General features: G+C 40.6%; 1 protein-coding gene across 2 annotated transcripts; it reads left to right on the top strand.

Annotated features, from left to right (window-relative positions):
* Nucleotides 1-1,395: 1,395 nt before the first annotated feature.
* Nucleotides 1,396-8,986, top strand: Lig4 (DNA ligase 4). Of its 2 annotated transcripts, XM_031338991.1 has the most exons (3): nt 1,396-1,705; nt 3,784-6,365; nt 8,565-8,986. In XM_031338991.1, the coding sequence occupies exons 2-3, from the start codon at nt 3,813-3,815 to the stop codon at nt 8,625-8,627; spliced, it is 2,616 nt and encodes an 871-aa protein (XP_031194851.1). In that variant the 5' UTR covers nt 1,396-1,705; nt 3,784-3,812; the 3' UTR covers nt 8,628-8,986. The 2 variants fall into 2 exon arrangements, with proteins under 2 accessions (XP_031194851.1, XP_031194850.1); XM_031338990.1 differs by lacking the exon at nt 8,565-8,986 and having other exon boundaries at nt 3,784-7,517.
* Nucleotides 8,987-16,251: the final 7,265 nt, after the last annotated feature.

Here is a 16,251-nt window from a genome sequence, read left to right as displayed (position 1 = left end):
CCCCCGCCTCTCCGACCACCATCGAAGTGACCTACTAAGGCTATACACGCATCCCTGACTGCAGTCCTGAGGTCCAGCTCAGGGTCATATTCACTCTGAACTCTCCCAAATGTGCCTGCCCTTGGCTATGCTCTTTCTTTTATCTACACTAAATTTTCTCCTCCACCATGCCCAACTTTCAGGTAGTTATGTCCTTCCTTTATTTTATTTTATTTTATTTTATTTCTCATTCACTGAGGAGAAAACAAAACAAACCATGCAGCTAAAAAACACATTAGAGCAAGAGCTTTGAATTAACTTCTAGCTTTTCTCGGCTCATAATTTGCGGTTCTCCTATGAGTAAAGCAAAGTCCCACCCGTGCCTGACGTCGGAGCTCAGGAGCAGTTGAATAAGGCACGGATGTACACGAGCTGTACAAACACTGCTGATGTTCCCGTATAGCAAAGTGTGGCTTTGCAACATCACAGGTAACAATTGAGAGATAAGGGAAACTTCGTAGAAAATAATTGGCCACAAGGAGCTGTAGAATCCGGCTCCTGGGGTGTGAACACATTAGACAACTCCTGAAAAGCACTTGACACTCTAGCGTCTCACCAGTACTGCAAGGTTTCACCTTCAAAGAAACTGTTCTCTACACTTTACCCATAATTTCTGAATTCTTATTGGTGGAGTAGGGCAGGTCATAGCCACCACTGCCAGTGGAACGTAAGAGTTCCTGAGATGTGGGGCATAAGTTTATACTTCTACTTCAAGTATCTAGTATAGTTATTGAGCAACAGTAAAGTGTTCACTATCTGTTGTGACCATAAAAAGAGAAAGAGCTTTAAGAATATATTCTGGCGAAGTGTGGGGGTAGGGAATGCCTCAGCGGGCCCATGCCGAGGCATCCCTTCCCTTTGAGGGACCAGAAACACACCGGTATAGAATAGAATAGAGTTTATTTAGGGCATGGGGAGGGGAGTTAAGAGGGTAGCAGAGGCAGAGAAAGGCAGAGAGAGGGAGAGTGGAGAAGAGTCGGCCAAGACCACGTGGAGAGAGGGGGGAAGGGAATGGGGAGAGAGGGGGAACAAGGGGGTTAGAGGCAAGGGAGAGAAGAGGAGTAAGAGAGTCGGGGACAAGCAGTCTGTCCTTGAAGGCTTTACAAACCAGTCACGTCTGGGCAGCAACCTAGGCTCCAAGTTTCTCAAGTTCGGCTCAACGATGACATCCAGCGGCGAAGGATGAGTGTGCACTGCTACGAGCTTAGACCACTGAGGGCTGCGTAGGCACTCTGAGCCGCCGCGCCGGCCCGCCTCCGCCCCGCCCCCATCCCACCGCGCCCCGCCCCGCCCGCCCTCTGCCCCGCCCCCGCCTCTCCTGTCTCCACTGCGCCTGCGCGGTAAGCAGCTGGCGGAAACACCCATCCGGCTTCTGGTGGCAGCAGCTTCCGGTCGGAATGAGGTTGGGCGACCTGTGGGATGCTGCTAGGCAAGCGGTGTGGCGGTCTGGAGGAAGGAGGGAAGTTCTTGGTCCTAGTGAGGCGGCGTCCTTCCAGCGCCTCGGGTCCCAGCGTCACCGCCCGGGAGCTTCTCGTGGGGTGACGCCTTCCCGCCGTGCTGCTGGCTCGCTGCGGACACTCCCCTGCCCCTGCCGCCTGACTACCTGGGGCCGGCGCACTCCCCCAGCTCCTCCTACATTCAGTCTTGGGTTTCTCCGGCTGCTCAGGTAAGCAAAGCGCTGAAGCAACCGGTATCAAGGCTTGTCCGCTTGAGCACCTTCCAACGCCTGTGGTAATCGACTTTACCACGAGTTAAAATGTTTAAGAGTGCGGTTTGAACTTCAGCACCTGAAGCCTGCCAAGAAACTTGTTTTATTGCGAATGGAAAGCATAATATCAAACTTCCGAGTGCCAAAAATAAAAAATAAAAAAAAAAAATAAATCGGAGAGCAGGTAAAACAGAGATTTAGATAGTTAACTCCTGCAGTTGGCGTTGAACAAAATTTGTGTGTTTTATAGTCATTTGAATTCTTGGTTTTCTGTGTTTATAGTTATCTTAAGATGCACGTGTATTCACACAATTGCCTAAAATACACTATTATTATAAACGCAACTTGAATCGTTTGCTCCAGTTGGTTGAGAAAAAGTTGGAGACTATGTATATATTCTACAGATATACCTATAGAAGTATACCTTTATTGGAACATTCAGAAAGTATTTCTTAATGTACTTCATTTTACATGCATTGTGCAGAAATTATAACTGTAGTATTCTGCACCACCATGTGCTCACTTGAAGGAACCAGGTGGCTGGTGCAGTCAGTTATGCAAACCAGCTTCAACAAGGGAAGCAGTTAACCAAAATTTCAGTTAAAAATGTCAAAAGATACAGTCTTAGGTGCGCGTATCTTGATCTGACCTGCTGAATTAGTTGTGTTTCCTCTGTCAAAAATAAGTCTGAGAAGTAACGTTTGTTTTTTCCTCCATAAGCTACTAATGCTGTGAATCATTTCCAGGGCAGGAAGAACCATGTTGTCAGCCAGCTTTGCTGGTGTCTGTTTAACCAGCCCAGCCCTGATCCCCCCTTTCCATAAAGCATTTAATAATTAGTTCCACAAACAAATGTGAACTATATTCATCACTGAAATTACAAATTGCCACTTGATGTGAGACTTTTCTTTGTGGAGTAGGGAAGTAGAGTGTGAGGAATTTCGTAATCTCTACTGCCTGGCCAGATGCTGTCGTCTAGTCACATAATAAAGCATTGACTGTTTTTCCTGGAACATGCATTTTACTTGAAATCATTTTTAGAATACTTATTTGACTATTATATAGTTTAAGCCACATTAAAGTAACTGACATATGTTCCTATAGAACATATAGGGATGTTTAAATTTTCAAAGAATTTCACACTTGGGGTAACACATGTTAGGGAACATTCTAAATCCTATTCAATTATTTCCTTGATTTTCGAAGCCTTCGATAAAAAGGCAGTGATTGATAAGGTTGGGATTTTGATTTTATCTTTGGTAAAGCACTGTGTTATCATAATTTGTTCTCTTTGTGCCCTTTGTTCTTTACAGTATATATGCTGCCATAGCCTACTGCCTGGCTCACAATGTAGTCACTGAATATTTGGAAAATAGTGGCAGAAAGAAATGAACAAAAAATAATAAATTAATATTTGTGTATCTATGATAAAAGTAGGTAAAAATGAGGCCGTCTTGGGAGATGATTCCCAGTTTGAGTGGCAGAGGGATTTGTCAAGGCTGTCAGTAAATGTAGACATAAACTTTGTTGGGCTGGAAGAGAAAGATGGGTGCCATTTGTTTTTGTCAACCATGGTTCAGATTTCAGAATACTAAAAAAATAGGATTTCAATTCAGTGAGCAAGTGATTTGTTAAAATCATTGATGGCAATTAGATTGTCTTAGGTGCTGTGTAATTATCCAAGAAACAAGAAACAGACTTTACTTGGAAACCTAGGAGAAAACTTTGCCACAACTGATTTGACTTTCATTACGAGAAATACTTTTGTATTCTGTGCTAGTCAGCAGATAGACTATCCTTGAATGTTAACATTTAAGATACATTGATAGGCATAGGAAATAAAGCTGAGACTTGATAGGAAGGTTGGCCAGGATGAAAAGGAAAGCAGCTACATGCATATCCATTTATTGCATTGGCCTCTTGCTATTAAGTAAACTTAAGTTACTATGATCTAAGTCATCTCTATAAGCACATTGTTATAAATATTTATAAATTGCAACTGCCACTTAAAGTTACTCTCCTGTTTGCTTTATCAGTTAAAACCAGAAGATTTGTTGTCGCTTCCATGGCTTCCTCACAAACTTCACAAACTGTTGCAGCTCATGTCCCCTTTGCAGACTTATGCTCCACATTAGAACGAATACAGAAAGGCAAAGACCGGGCAGAAAAAATCAGGCACTTCAAGGAGTTTTTAGATTCTTGGAGAAAATTTCATGATGCTCTTCATAAGAACAAAAAGGATGTTCCAGACTCTTTTTACCCAGCAATGAGACTTATTCTCCCTCAATTAGAAAGAGAGAGGATGGCTTATGGAATCAAAGAGACCATGCTCGCTAAGCTTTACATCGAATTGCTGAATTTACCAAGAGAAGGCAAGGATGCTCAGAAGCTCCTGAATTACCGAACCCCCAGTGGAACTCACACGGACGCTGGGGACTTTGCGATGATTGCGTACTTTGTTCTGAAGCCAAGGTGCTTACAGAAAGGAAGCTTAACCATACAGCAGGTAAATGAACTCTTAGACTTAGTTGCCAGCAATAACTCTGGCAAAAGAAAAGACCAAGTGAAAAAGAGCCTTCTTCAGTTAATAACCCAGAGTTCAGCACTCGAGCAAAAGTGGCTGATTCGCATGATTATCAAAGACTTAAAGCTTGGTGTCAGTCAACAAACGATATTTAACATTTTCCACAATGATGCGGTTGAGTTGCACAACGTCACCACAGACCTGGAAAAGGTCTGTAGGCAGCTACATGACCCCTCTGTAGGGCTTAGCGACATCTCCATCACTTTGTTTTCTGCCTTTAAGCCAATGCTAGCCGCTGTAGCCGACGTGGAGCGTGTAGAGAAGGACATGAAGCAGCAGAGTTTCTACATCGAAACTAAACTCGATGGTGAGCGCATGCAGATGCACAAAGATGGCACACTGTACCGGTACTTCTCCAGAAATGGTTACAATTACACCGATCAGTTTGGTGAATCACCACAGGAAGGCTCGCTCACCCCATTTATTCACAATGCATTCAGGACAGATGTACAAGTGTGCATCCTTGACGGTGAGATGATGGCCTACAATCCAACCACACAGACTTTCATGCAGAAGGGGGTCAAGTTTGATATCAAAAGGATGGTCGAAGATTCTGACCTGCAGACATGTTACTGTGTTTTTGATGTGCTGATGGTTAATAATAAGAAGCTAGGACGTGAGACTCTTAGGAAGAGGTATGACATCCTTTGTAGCACCTTCACACCCATTCAAGGTCGAATAGAAATAGTGCAGAAAACTCAAGCTCATACAAAGAAGGAAGTAGTCGATGCATTAAATGATGCCATAGACAAGAGAGAAGAGGGGATCATGGTTAAACACCCTCTGTCCATTTACAAGCCAGACAAAAGAGGTGAAGGGTGGCTAAAGATTAAACCAGAGTATGTCAGTGGACTAATGGATGAATTAGACCTCCTAATTGTGGGGGGCTACTGGGGTAAAGGTTCACGAGGTGGCATGATGTCTCATTTTTTGTGTGCAGTGGCAGAGACGCCACCTCCTGGTGACAGGCCATCTGTATTCCACACTCTGTGCCGTGTTGGGTCAGGTTACACCATGAAAGAACTCTATGACCTGGGCTTGAAATTGGCAAAATACTGGAAGCCTTTTCATAGAAAATCTCCACCAAGTAGCATTTTGTGTGGCACAGAGAAGCCAGAAGTGTACATCGAGCCTCAGAACTCTGTCATCGTTCAGATCAAGGCAGCAGAGATCGTCCCCAGTGACATGTACAAGACTGGCTCGACCTTGCGCTTCCCACGCATTGAGAAGATCAGAGACGACAAAGAGTGGCATGAATGTATGACACTGGGTGACTTGGAGCAGCTGAGGGGGAAGGCATCAGGGAAGCTGGCCACAAAACACCTCCATGTAGGTGATGATGATGAACCTAGAGAAAAAAGGCGGAAACCCATCTCCAAGATGAAGAAAGCAGTCAGAATCATCGAACACTTAAAAGCACCTAACCTGTCTAACATAAACAAAGTTTCTAATGTATTTGAAGATGTTGAGTTTTGTGTTATGAGTGGATTGGATGGTCATCCAAAGTCTGACCTAGAGAACAGAATTGCAGAATTTGGTGGTTACATAGTACAGAATCCAGGGCCAGATACATACTGTGTGATTGCAGGCTCTGAGAACATTAGAGTGAGAAACATCATTTCTTCAGGTAGACACGATGTTGTCAGGCCCGAGTGGCTTTTAGAGTGTTTTAAAACAAAAACATGCGTGCCATGGCAACCTCGCTTTATGATTCACATGTGCCCATCAACAAAGCAGCATTTTGCCCGTGAATATGACTGCTACGGTGATAGCTATTTTGTTAACACAGATTTGGATCAACTGAAAGAAGTGTTTGTAGGAATTAAACCCAGTGAGCAGCAGACTCCTGAAGAAATGGCCCCTGTGATTGCAGACTTAGAAGGCCGTTATTCCTGGGATCACTCTCCTCTCAGTATGTTTCGACATTATACCATTTATTTGGACTTGTATGCTGTTATTAATGACTTGAGTTCCAAAATTGAAGCCACGAGATTAGGTGTTACAGCACTTGAGCTGCGGTTTCATGGAGCAAAGGTAGTTTCCTACTTATCTGAAGGGGTGTCTCACGTTATCATTGGGGAAGATCAGACACGAGTTACTGACTTTAAAATATTCAGAAGAACGCTTAAGAAAAAGTTTAAAATCCTGCAAGAACGTTGGGTGACCGATTCAGTAGACAAGTGTGCACTGCAGGAGGAAAACCAGTATTTGCTTTAGAGCTGGCTGGCTGGGGAAAGGTATCCATGTCAGACAATAGCAGACAGTTTAATAGCCAGGGCCTTCATTTTATCTCCTAGCACTTCAAAAGGATTAGTTACCAGAAGGCGATAATTTTCAAGTAGAAAGGAAACTAAATGGGCCACAGCCAAAACAAAAACCCCTTTTCCTAACATAACTTATAACTATGACATACCATGACAGCTTCAAGAAGTGCTTGTATGGTATCTGTATTGAAGCTAGAATTTTGACTCAGATATTAAGAAAGTGTTATTTGGAGACTTTTAGAATCATCACTGCTATTGACTTTCTAAACAATTTTCCAGAGTTAAAAATTAAAGTTTTTAGCTAATAAAAGGATTATACCAATTAAAAAAAAGTCAGAATTGTTACAGTTAGACTTATAAAAATAAACCTTTTTATTTGAGGTCTCAAATGCCCCCTCTAATCGTGAAATGTTTTAATAAGTTTTTAAGGTTCATCAAATGTTTTTTGATAATGGGGAAGTTGAAAATCATCTAAACACCAAACAACTTGAGATGTTAATTAATTTTATTAGAAAAACATCCTTGCAACTTTAAGTTAGCTAAGACTTAATTTTTTGAAGATATGTTTCATGGAGAAGTGTTTTGTGTGAATTTGCACTCCAGCATTAACAGTGTTCACAGAACTCGTCTCCTATCGAAGATCCATTGAGTAGCTGTCCATACAGTGAACGTGCTGTCACTTTCATTAGATACTAGGTGCTCTGGCGTTTAGAGATGGCTTTTATGACTACTTCAACGTCACAGTCATGAGTGTATTATATCTGTTGAGAATTGCACTTCCATGGCAGCACTGAAATGGAGGGATATGGAACCTTAAGTGATGGGTATAAACTATTTAAGTAATTTAACTTCTTGTTGGAGCGATTGAAGAAATGTTTGTGATTATTGTAACTTAAATAAAATTATTAAATATTTAACATAATACCAACATTATTTATGTATGTTCTTTTTATTTTAAAATAACTGATAATTCTTTTAATCTGATTTAATAATGTCATTACCCTTTGTGTCTTTGTGTGAGGTGGTGTCCAGGATGGCTGTAGATTTACAGTATTGCCTCTCTAACCTGGAAAGTACTGAGACTATAGGAGTGAACCATTGCTCTTGTCTCAGTATACCTGCAGACAAGCTTTACTCATAGTTTCTCCTGGATCCTTTGTGTTTCACATAAAATAAGCTTTTATTTAAATTTAAGTGTATACTTCTTTGTATACAAATATAGTCTTGTAATTTTATAATTTAAATGTATGTGAATTAAAAGTTTCATAATTTTCCTACTTAAAGGTAATACTCAGAGTACCCATGGTAGGGGTGCCATAAAGCCCTTATTTGTGACTCCTTAAGGGACTCACAAAGCCATTATTTAGGGTAACAATACTAAAGCTTGCTGTGTTTTCTTTATTTTTTTTTTTTTATGAAGTTGTGAGAATACTTGCAGGCCACAAAAGTACCTCACCAATTTTCATTGCAGCACAGCACTCCACTGAATGCACCTATGTACCTTATTACCCTTTGCCAGCATTTAAGTTAGCTCCTTGTATTCCATTCACATTTTTTTTCCTGCCCATTAGTGTGATAAATCTTTTACCCGGTCTGTGTGCATTTGTTATGGCTAATCTTGATTGTCGGTTTGACTGCATCGGGAATCAACTAAAATACAAGCTGCTGGGCACTCTTTTTAGGATTAAAAAAAAATAGATTTTATTTATTTTATGTAAATGAGTACACCGTATCTGTCCTCAGACACACCAGAAGAGGGCATCAGATCCCATTACAGATGGTTGTGAGCCACCATGTGGTTGCTGGAAATTGAACACAGGACCTCTGGAAGAGCAGTCAGTACCCTTAACCACTGAGCTATCTCTCCAGCCCCTTTTTAGAGTTCTTTATTATTATTATTATTATTATTATTATTATTATTATTATTATTATTAGATGTTTTCTTTATTTACAATATCTTCTTTCCCAGGTTCCCCTCCAAAAGAAAAAAGAAAAAGAAAAGAAAAGAAGAAAAAAAATTAAAAAAAACTAAAACAATCCCCTGTTCCCTCCCCCCTCCCCCTGCTTACCATCCCCACCCTCTCCCACTTCTTTTTTAAAGCTAGAAGACACCCTAAGTATGGGTGGCACCTTCTGGACATGGAAGACAAAAACTGCTTTTCTCTCACTCTGTCAGGTTCATTTATCCTTCATCTGTGTTAGAACCCACTTCCACAGCATTCTCATGTAGCATGAAAACCAGCCTCCAGTGCCAGATTGGAACTGCAGAGACATACGGCTTCATGGACTAAATGACTACTAGAATCAGTCTCCAGTGTGAAGTGGCCATTGGTGGACTACCTGAAACACTTCCTGTACTTCAGTCTAATAAATCCCTTTTCAATTCATGGATTTATCTTGTCCATTTTGTTCCTTTGGAGAAGCCTGGTACTGTAAGTCTGGGAAGGCTGACTCAGAGTGACCATTTTTTCCAGACAATTGCTGAGTGTTGAAAAACCCTAGTGAGATATTTTTGCTTGTTCCTGTCCATGTTTGTTGGTTTGGTTGCTCCCTGCCTGACTGAGTGTGTTCTGTCTCTGGCTTTAAATATCACAACTGCAGTTTTGGTGGTTTTGTTTTTTACAGCCCCACCACATGAAGTCTGATTGGCCTCTAGTGATGGTTAATATTGTCAACTTCGCAGGATCTAGAATTATCCATTAGACATACTAGGAAACCCTGTGACGGATTATGGAGATTCTGCTAGCCTCTGGGCAAGCCTGTGAGAAATTGCCTTGATTAGTTAATTGGAAGTCTGAAGATCCTCCCTAGATATGGCAGCTGGGATATTAGAGGATCCTAGGGAAAGGTGCCTGCTGGCTTATTCCAGCAGAATACAGACCCCAAGATGGATGCTGCTGGTTTGTTTGGTTTAGTTACAATCAGTTACTGCACTTTCTGCAACAAATACACTGAAACCCTGCACATTTGACTTAATCCTCCCAGGCCAAGCCCTTTCCCAAGATACATTCACTAGGAGCTCCACCATTGCATTGTCCTCATGACCTAGCACTGCTGAGGAAGAGTTCATTATTTCCTCAGGCTGAGGGATTTTTCGTTGAAAGTCATAGAGCTTCATCACATTTGTGCTTTGCCTGGGATCTGAGAACAAAGCTAGGGATCCAGCAACTCTGTGCTGAGTGGCAAATACTTGGAATCGCCTCAGAAAGCTGTTGTAGTGCTAAGAGAAGAGTATAGGAAATGTGGTCTGGCAGTCCTGGATTCCATCTCAGTTCTGACACCAATTCTAGCATTTTAAATGAACATGGAACTATTTCAACAGAATGGCATAGCACCTAGCATATTATATTGTCTCTCTAATTTTTATCTGTTTCTCCGGCTTAGGCCTCATCCAGTAGAGTTGATTAACCCAACTGAGTATATTTCGGAAGAGAAGTAGAACTTTAACAGTGTGATAGTATAGATGGACTTTCATAGCTAGAGGAAGAGAATACATAAACCCAGGAGGGATACAAATCTTGAAAATATTTATAAAATACTCATATTTGTGTCTGAAGGTACAGCTTAGGGTAATTTTTAAAAGACCTTTAGTTTCATTCTGAAAATGTGGATTATATTGGTTACTCAAGACAAGTATATTTTACTTGCTTTAGACTAATGGGATATGGCTAGCATGCAAAAGGCTGCTCATGTTTGTTGCCATGAAACTGGATGTGTTTAGAGGTAGTTTATACCTGTGAGATCCTCAAAATTAGGATCCTAACTTTCCTTATCTTGACAAGTCATTCATTTTTGATTGATTGACCTTTCCTTTTTAATCATTCAAAACCAATAGTTCTTCCTGAGCTCTAGGGACTGTTCTAGTTACCTAACTGAGGGATCCCCTGCCGTGGTTGAGGCTCCACACTATTGGCTAGGGATGGAGACCACTGCTGCTTTCAAGGACAGGACCATAGAGGGAAGGCATTTGAAGAGGAATCAGAAATGATACAAAGAGGTAACATAGATAAGAGAAAATGGGGAGTCAGGAACATAGGGAAACAAAAATTTTCAGAAAGCAAAATAGTGTATGTGGCTTTTTTTTTTTTAAACCAACTCATATAGGAGTTGTGTGGAGTTAAAAAACATTCAAATGTAATACTTTAATTCTGAATGCTTAGAGAAGCCTAGCTCATATGCAGATGAAAAACCACAAGTTACAATGGCTTAGAACACGGGAAGATCCATTAGGAGCTAGTGGCAGATCAGCAATCCCATGGGTCACAATTGTAACTCCTGTGGCTGGGAGATTGCCCAGTGGGTAGGGCTGCTTCCTCAAGCATGAAGACCTAAATTTTGAATCCCTGGCATCCACAAAAGCTGGGAATGGTTGTTCATGCCTATAACCCAAGTGCTGTGAGGGACAAAAGGATCACTCCAGCTTCCTGGCCAGCAACCTAGCTCCAGAAACAGTGAGAAACACTATCTCAAGGAAGTATGATTCAGGGTGATATTTTTATTTATTTCCAACTGTGATGACTATTTTGGTTGTCAACTTCACTACATCTGAATTAACCCTCCAAAATGGCTGGGTACACCTGTGAGGGATTTTTGCTTAATTAAATAATTTGAAGTGGAAAGATCTGCTTCTAACTTGGTTCTTTGAGATATGAAGACATATCTTTAATCCAGATCCTTTGAGGTGGGAAGATCCACCTTTAATCTGGGCCATACTTTCTCCTGGAAGCCTATATAAAGGACATGGAAGGAGGATGCTTGCTTGCTCTCTCGTTGTCTATGCTGGCTGGCAAGTCTGTTTTTTCACTGGCATTGGAGCCTACTTCTTTGGGATTCCAGCATATACTAAAGAGCAGCTGAGAAATCTTGTCTGAAGCCCTCTAGGAGAGGCAAAATCTAACAAGTGACTTTCTGGAGATGGGCCATTGTTTTGCCTGGCTGTTGACTCTGAATTGCAGGGCCTTCAGAGAGCTCATCTCAAGCTCTCTGAAGATTGGTTCTTGTTGCTGGTATGCCTTTCCTGTCATTATTACATAGTCTAATGACTCCTGGGCATTAACCCACCTTATTTGGCAGATTTTCTGCAGATCAACAAAAATGTATTCTTTTGTAGTGATGCTATGTAGACAAATTGATGATTTTATAATTCCTAATAATGATTCTATATAATTCCTAAATTTATGCAACTAATTTTGAGCCCTCTATAATATGAAAGCTGCAATTAGTGTTCTATAAGCCTTCATGTGTCATGGGCTAATTGCACTAGGATAAGAAAGCAGGCTTGGAGCAAATTTACGATCAGGGAAAACATCCCTTCTAGGCTAGCTGTGAAACCATTATCTGATAACTAAAATTCATAAACAGTTAATTGTAAATGCAAAGACAGAAAATAAAATATTGACTGATTTACCTATACAAAACTTCAAAACTAATGAAACACAAAGCTGTATTGACTCACCCCACTAATACAGAAGTAGAGGCTCACAACCATCCATTGGACTGAGCACAGGGTGCCCAGTGAAGGAGCTAGAGAAAGGACCCAAGGAACTGAAGGGTTTGTAGCCCCTTAGGACAAACAACAATATGAACTAACTAGTACCCTCAGAGCTCCCAGGGAATAAACCACAACCAAAGAGTACACATGGTGGGACTAATTGCTCCAGCAGCATATGTACTGTAGAGAATGGCCAAGTTGGTCATCAATGGGAGGAGAGGCCCTTGGCCCCAGTGTAGGGGAATACCAGAGCCAGGAAGTGGGAGAAGGTGGGTTGTTGAGGAGGGTGTGGGAAGGGAACAGGGTTTTTATTATTAATACTCTTTTTTTCTTTTCTTTTTTTCTTTTCTTTTCTTTTTTTTTTTTTTTTTTTTTTTTTTTTTTTTTTTTTTTTTTTTTTTTTTTGAGGGGAAACAGAGAGCAGATATCAAATGACATGTAAATAAAGTATCTAATAAAAAATTAGGAATGGTAAAAAAAAATCTGTATTGGCTTATAAAAAGTATTGCTTTAAACTTATAATGAACTTGTGGATCTATAAGATACATAATAAATGTTTATTTAGGTACTAGTCCTAATGGGAACACATGTAAACATTTCTGCTGTAACTCTTTAATTGCTGATTTAAGTAGTGTCTTAAACTTGCTATGAACTTTTGGAATGTAAAGATAATTGGAAAACTATGATCAATGATCCTGAGAAAGTAGAACTAAGAATAATAGTAGGAAAGGCTCTTCCTTTTTCTTTCAGCAATAAAGATTAGAGCCTCTTTTCAGAGTGAGTTGTTTCCGCAAGTCTGACTTTCTCTGGGTCAAAAGAAGTTAACAAACCTGCTGATCAGCCATGGGGCCTATTATAAATGAACAAAGAGCCAAAGTAATCAATTCTTTACTTACCCTTACCACACACACATGCACACACTGTTAAACAATGTTTTCTGGACCCAGAAAGAATAGAGTTCAGAAAGAAAATATTATATAAAGTAAGCAACCTTTTAGCCATTGAAAAACTAATTTTTTATCTTGGAAAACCACCAATGGTTCCCTTACCCCTTCCCCATCACTGGAAGAGAGAACTGGTGCCGAGCAGGCTCCTGACAAAATCCAGCTTTGTGAACTAAACAACTACTGGATTCTTGGACCTTCCATCCATAAGCAGCCAATTTTGGATTAGCCTATAGGTCATTCTAATAAATAAACCTCTTTTCTATAAATACAGAGAGATTCATTCTATAAGTTCTGCCACTCTAGAGAATTCTAAGTAATACGCCAACTGTGTGTGTGTGTGTGTGTGTGTGTGTGTGTGTGTGTGTGTGTATAGAACAGTTAAAAGTGATAGAGCAAGACACCCCATGTCCTTTGACCTCTTCACATGCACTTGGACAGTAGCACTCCACACCCCCAAGCTTCTACACCATATAAACACAGAAACAGCAATTTCAAAACAAACTTTAAGATTTTTTTTTTTTAGATTTTTCAAGACAGGGTTTCTCTGTGTAGCCTTGGCTGTCCTGGAACTCAGTCTGTAGACCAGGCTGGCCTAGAACTCAGAAATCTCCCTGCCTCTGCCTCCCAAAGTACTGAGATGAAAAGTGTGCGCCACCACCGCCCGGATAAAGATTCTTTAAGAGATAAGTGAGAGAATAATATTTCAAAATTAGAAAACAAAACAATGTAACAGAATTCAGAAATTAGCTTTAAAAAGACATGAGTTCATCTTAACTACCTAGACTTTCAAGTAAGCCCATCTAGAAAAGGCCTCACCCTTCCCCAGTACTGTTGACTTAGAGACAAAGTATTTCACACATGATTGTGGGGTTCAGTATGCTTAACAGCATGATATGCTGAACCACATAGAGCAGTGGTTCTCAACCTTCCTGATGTTGTGATTCTTTAATACAGTCCCTCATGTTATGGTGACTCCCCAACCATAAAATTATTTTTGTTGCCACTTCATAACTGTAATTTTGCCTCTAGTATAAGTTATAAATATCCGTGTTTTCCAATGATCTTAGGTGACCTACAGGTTGAGAACCACTGACCTAGATTATAACAGGAGCTGTGTCTGTGTATTAGTCTTGGAGGAAGGGGATGATTGAAGTCTCTTATTTCACCATCTTGTTGATGGCCCTTTAAAATGCCCACTATCCCCGTCTGTCTGGACTGGTGTCCAGAGCAGACCTTGGGTGCAAGCTCCTCAGCCAGTCCCACAACACCCAGAGGAAGCTCCACTCCCAGGTGCTCTAACACGGCCAGGATCAGACGTAAGGAGGACACAACATCTGTCCCAACACTGGGAGTAACTGGGACCAGTGGGACCAGGCACACAGGAACTCCACCAGCCCAGTAACTCAGGGTTCTTCCCCTCTGTCTGGGCTGGTGCCCTGAGCAGACCTTGGGCACAAGCTCTGCAGCCAGTTCCACAACACCCAGGTGCTCTAACAAGCCCAGGGTCACAGGATCACAGAGACAGTTTGACTCTGAGGAGTTCTGACACAACCAGGATCACAGGAAGGACTGACTGCAGTCAGATTTAGCAAGGGCAGGTAGCACTAGAGATAACAAGATGGCGGGGGGGAAGGGAGGGGGGCAAGCATAAGAAAATAAACAACACAAACCAAGGTCACTTGGCATCATCAGAACCCAATTCTCCCATCATAGCAAGTCCTGGACACACTATTACACCGAAAAAGCAAGATTCAGATATAAAATCACTTCTCATGGTGATGATACAGAACTTTAAGAAACACATAAATAGCACCCTCAAAGAAATACAAGAGAACACAGATAAACAGCTAGAAACCCTTCAAGATGAAACACAAAAATCCCTTAAAGAACTACAGGAAAACACAATCAAACAGGTGAAGGAAATGAGCTAAACCATCCAGAATCTAAAAATAGAAATAGAAACAATAAAGAAATCAGAAAGAGAGACAACCCTGGCCATATAAAACTTAGGAAAGAAATCAGGCGTCATAGATGCAAACATCACCAACAGAATACAAGAGATAGAAGAGAGAATCTCAGAGGCAGAAGACACCATAGAAAACATTAACACAACAGTCAAAGAAAATGCAAAAAGCAAAAAGCTCCTAACCCAAAACATCCAGGAAATCCAGGATGGAATGAGAAGACCAAACCTAAGAATAATAGGTATAGAAGAAAGTGAAGATTCCCAATGTAATGGGCCAGCAAATGTCTTCAACAAAATTATAGAAGAAAACTTCCCTAACCTAAAGAAAGAGATGCCAATGAGCATACAAGAAGCCTACAGAACTCCAAATAGACTGGACCAGAAAAGAAATTCCTCCCGACACATAATAATAAAAATACCAAATGGACTAAACAAAGAAAGAATTTTAAAAACAGTAAGGGAAAAAGGTCAAGTAACATATAAAGGCAGACCTATCAGAATTACACCAGACTTCTCACCAGAGACTATGAAAGCTAGAAGATCCTGGATAGATGTCATACAGACCCTACAAGGACACAAATGCCAGCCGAGGCTACTATATCCAGCAAAACTCTCAATTACCATAGATGGAGAAACCAAGATATTCCATGACAAAACAAAATTTACACAATATCTTTCCACAAATCCAGCCCTACAAAGGATAATAAATGGAAAACATCAACATAAGAAGCAAAAGTATACCCTAGAAGAAGAAGGTAATCTTTTAACAAATCCACACAAACCTAATTCCACCTCTTACAACAAAAACAACAGGAAGTGACAATTACTTTTTCTTAATATATTAATATGAAAATTAATATTACCAACATGTCCTAATTTATTGAAATTCAAAAATATGAGGAATTAGAAATTTGATGATTGTCATCCAATGGTCTCTCTAATTTGGTAATTGGAGAAATAGGTCCAACATTGTACAATGTATATACACTTTCAGCTTGTTTGTTTGTGACAGTGTCTGGCTGTGTACAACATAAGGGTCTTGAACTCTTGCTTCTCCTATCTCAGCCTCTCTATTAGTAGTATTGTTTATTTCATGTTTTTACACTATACTATGGTTTTCAGAACAGCTTATATATCCCAAAAGTATTTATATACTCAAAAGAAACATAGACGATTAACTAGGGAGGCTGCTTGTAAAAGAACAACAAAGAGTGAGACTGAATGCTTTGCTTGATGTTTGTAACTCTTGTAT

This window comes from Mastomys coucha, unplaced genomic scaffold (genome assembly GCF_008632895.1).
Source record: "Mastomys coucha isolate ucsf_1 unplaced genomic scaffold, UCSF_Mcou_1 pScaffold22, whole genome shotgun sequence".
NCBI classification, from domain to species: Eukaryota; Metazoa; Chordata; class Mammalia; order Rodentia; family Muridae; genus Mastomys; species Mastomys coucha.
This window is presented reverse-complemented; position numbering and strand designations above follow the sequence as displayed.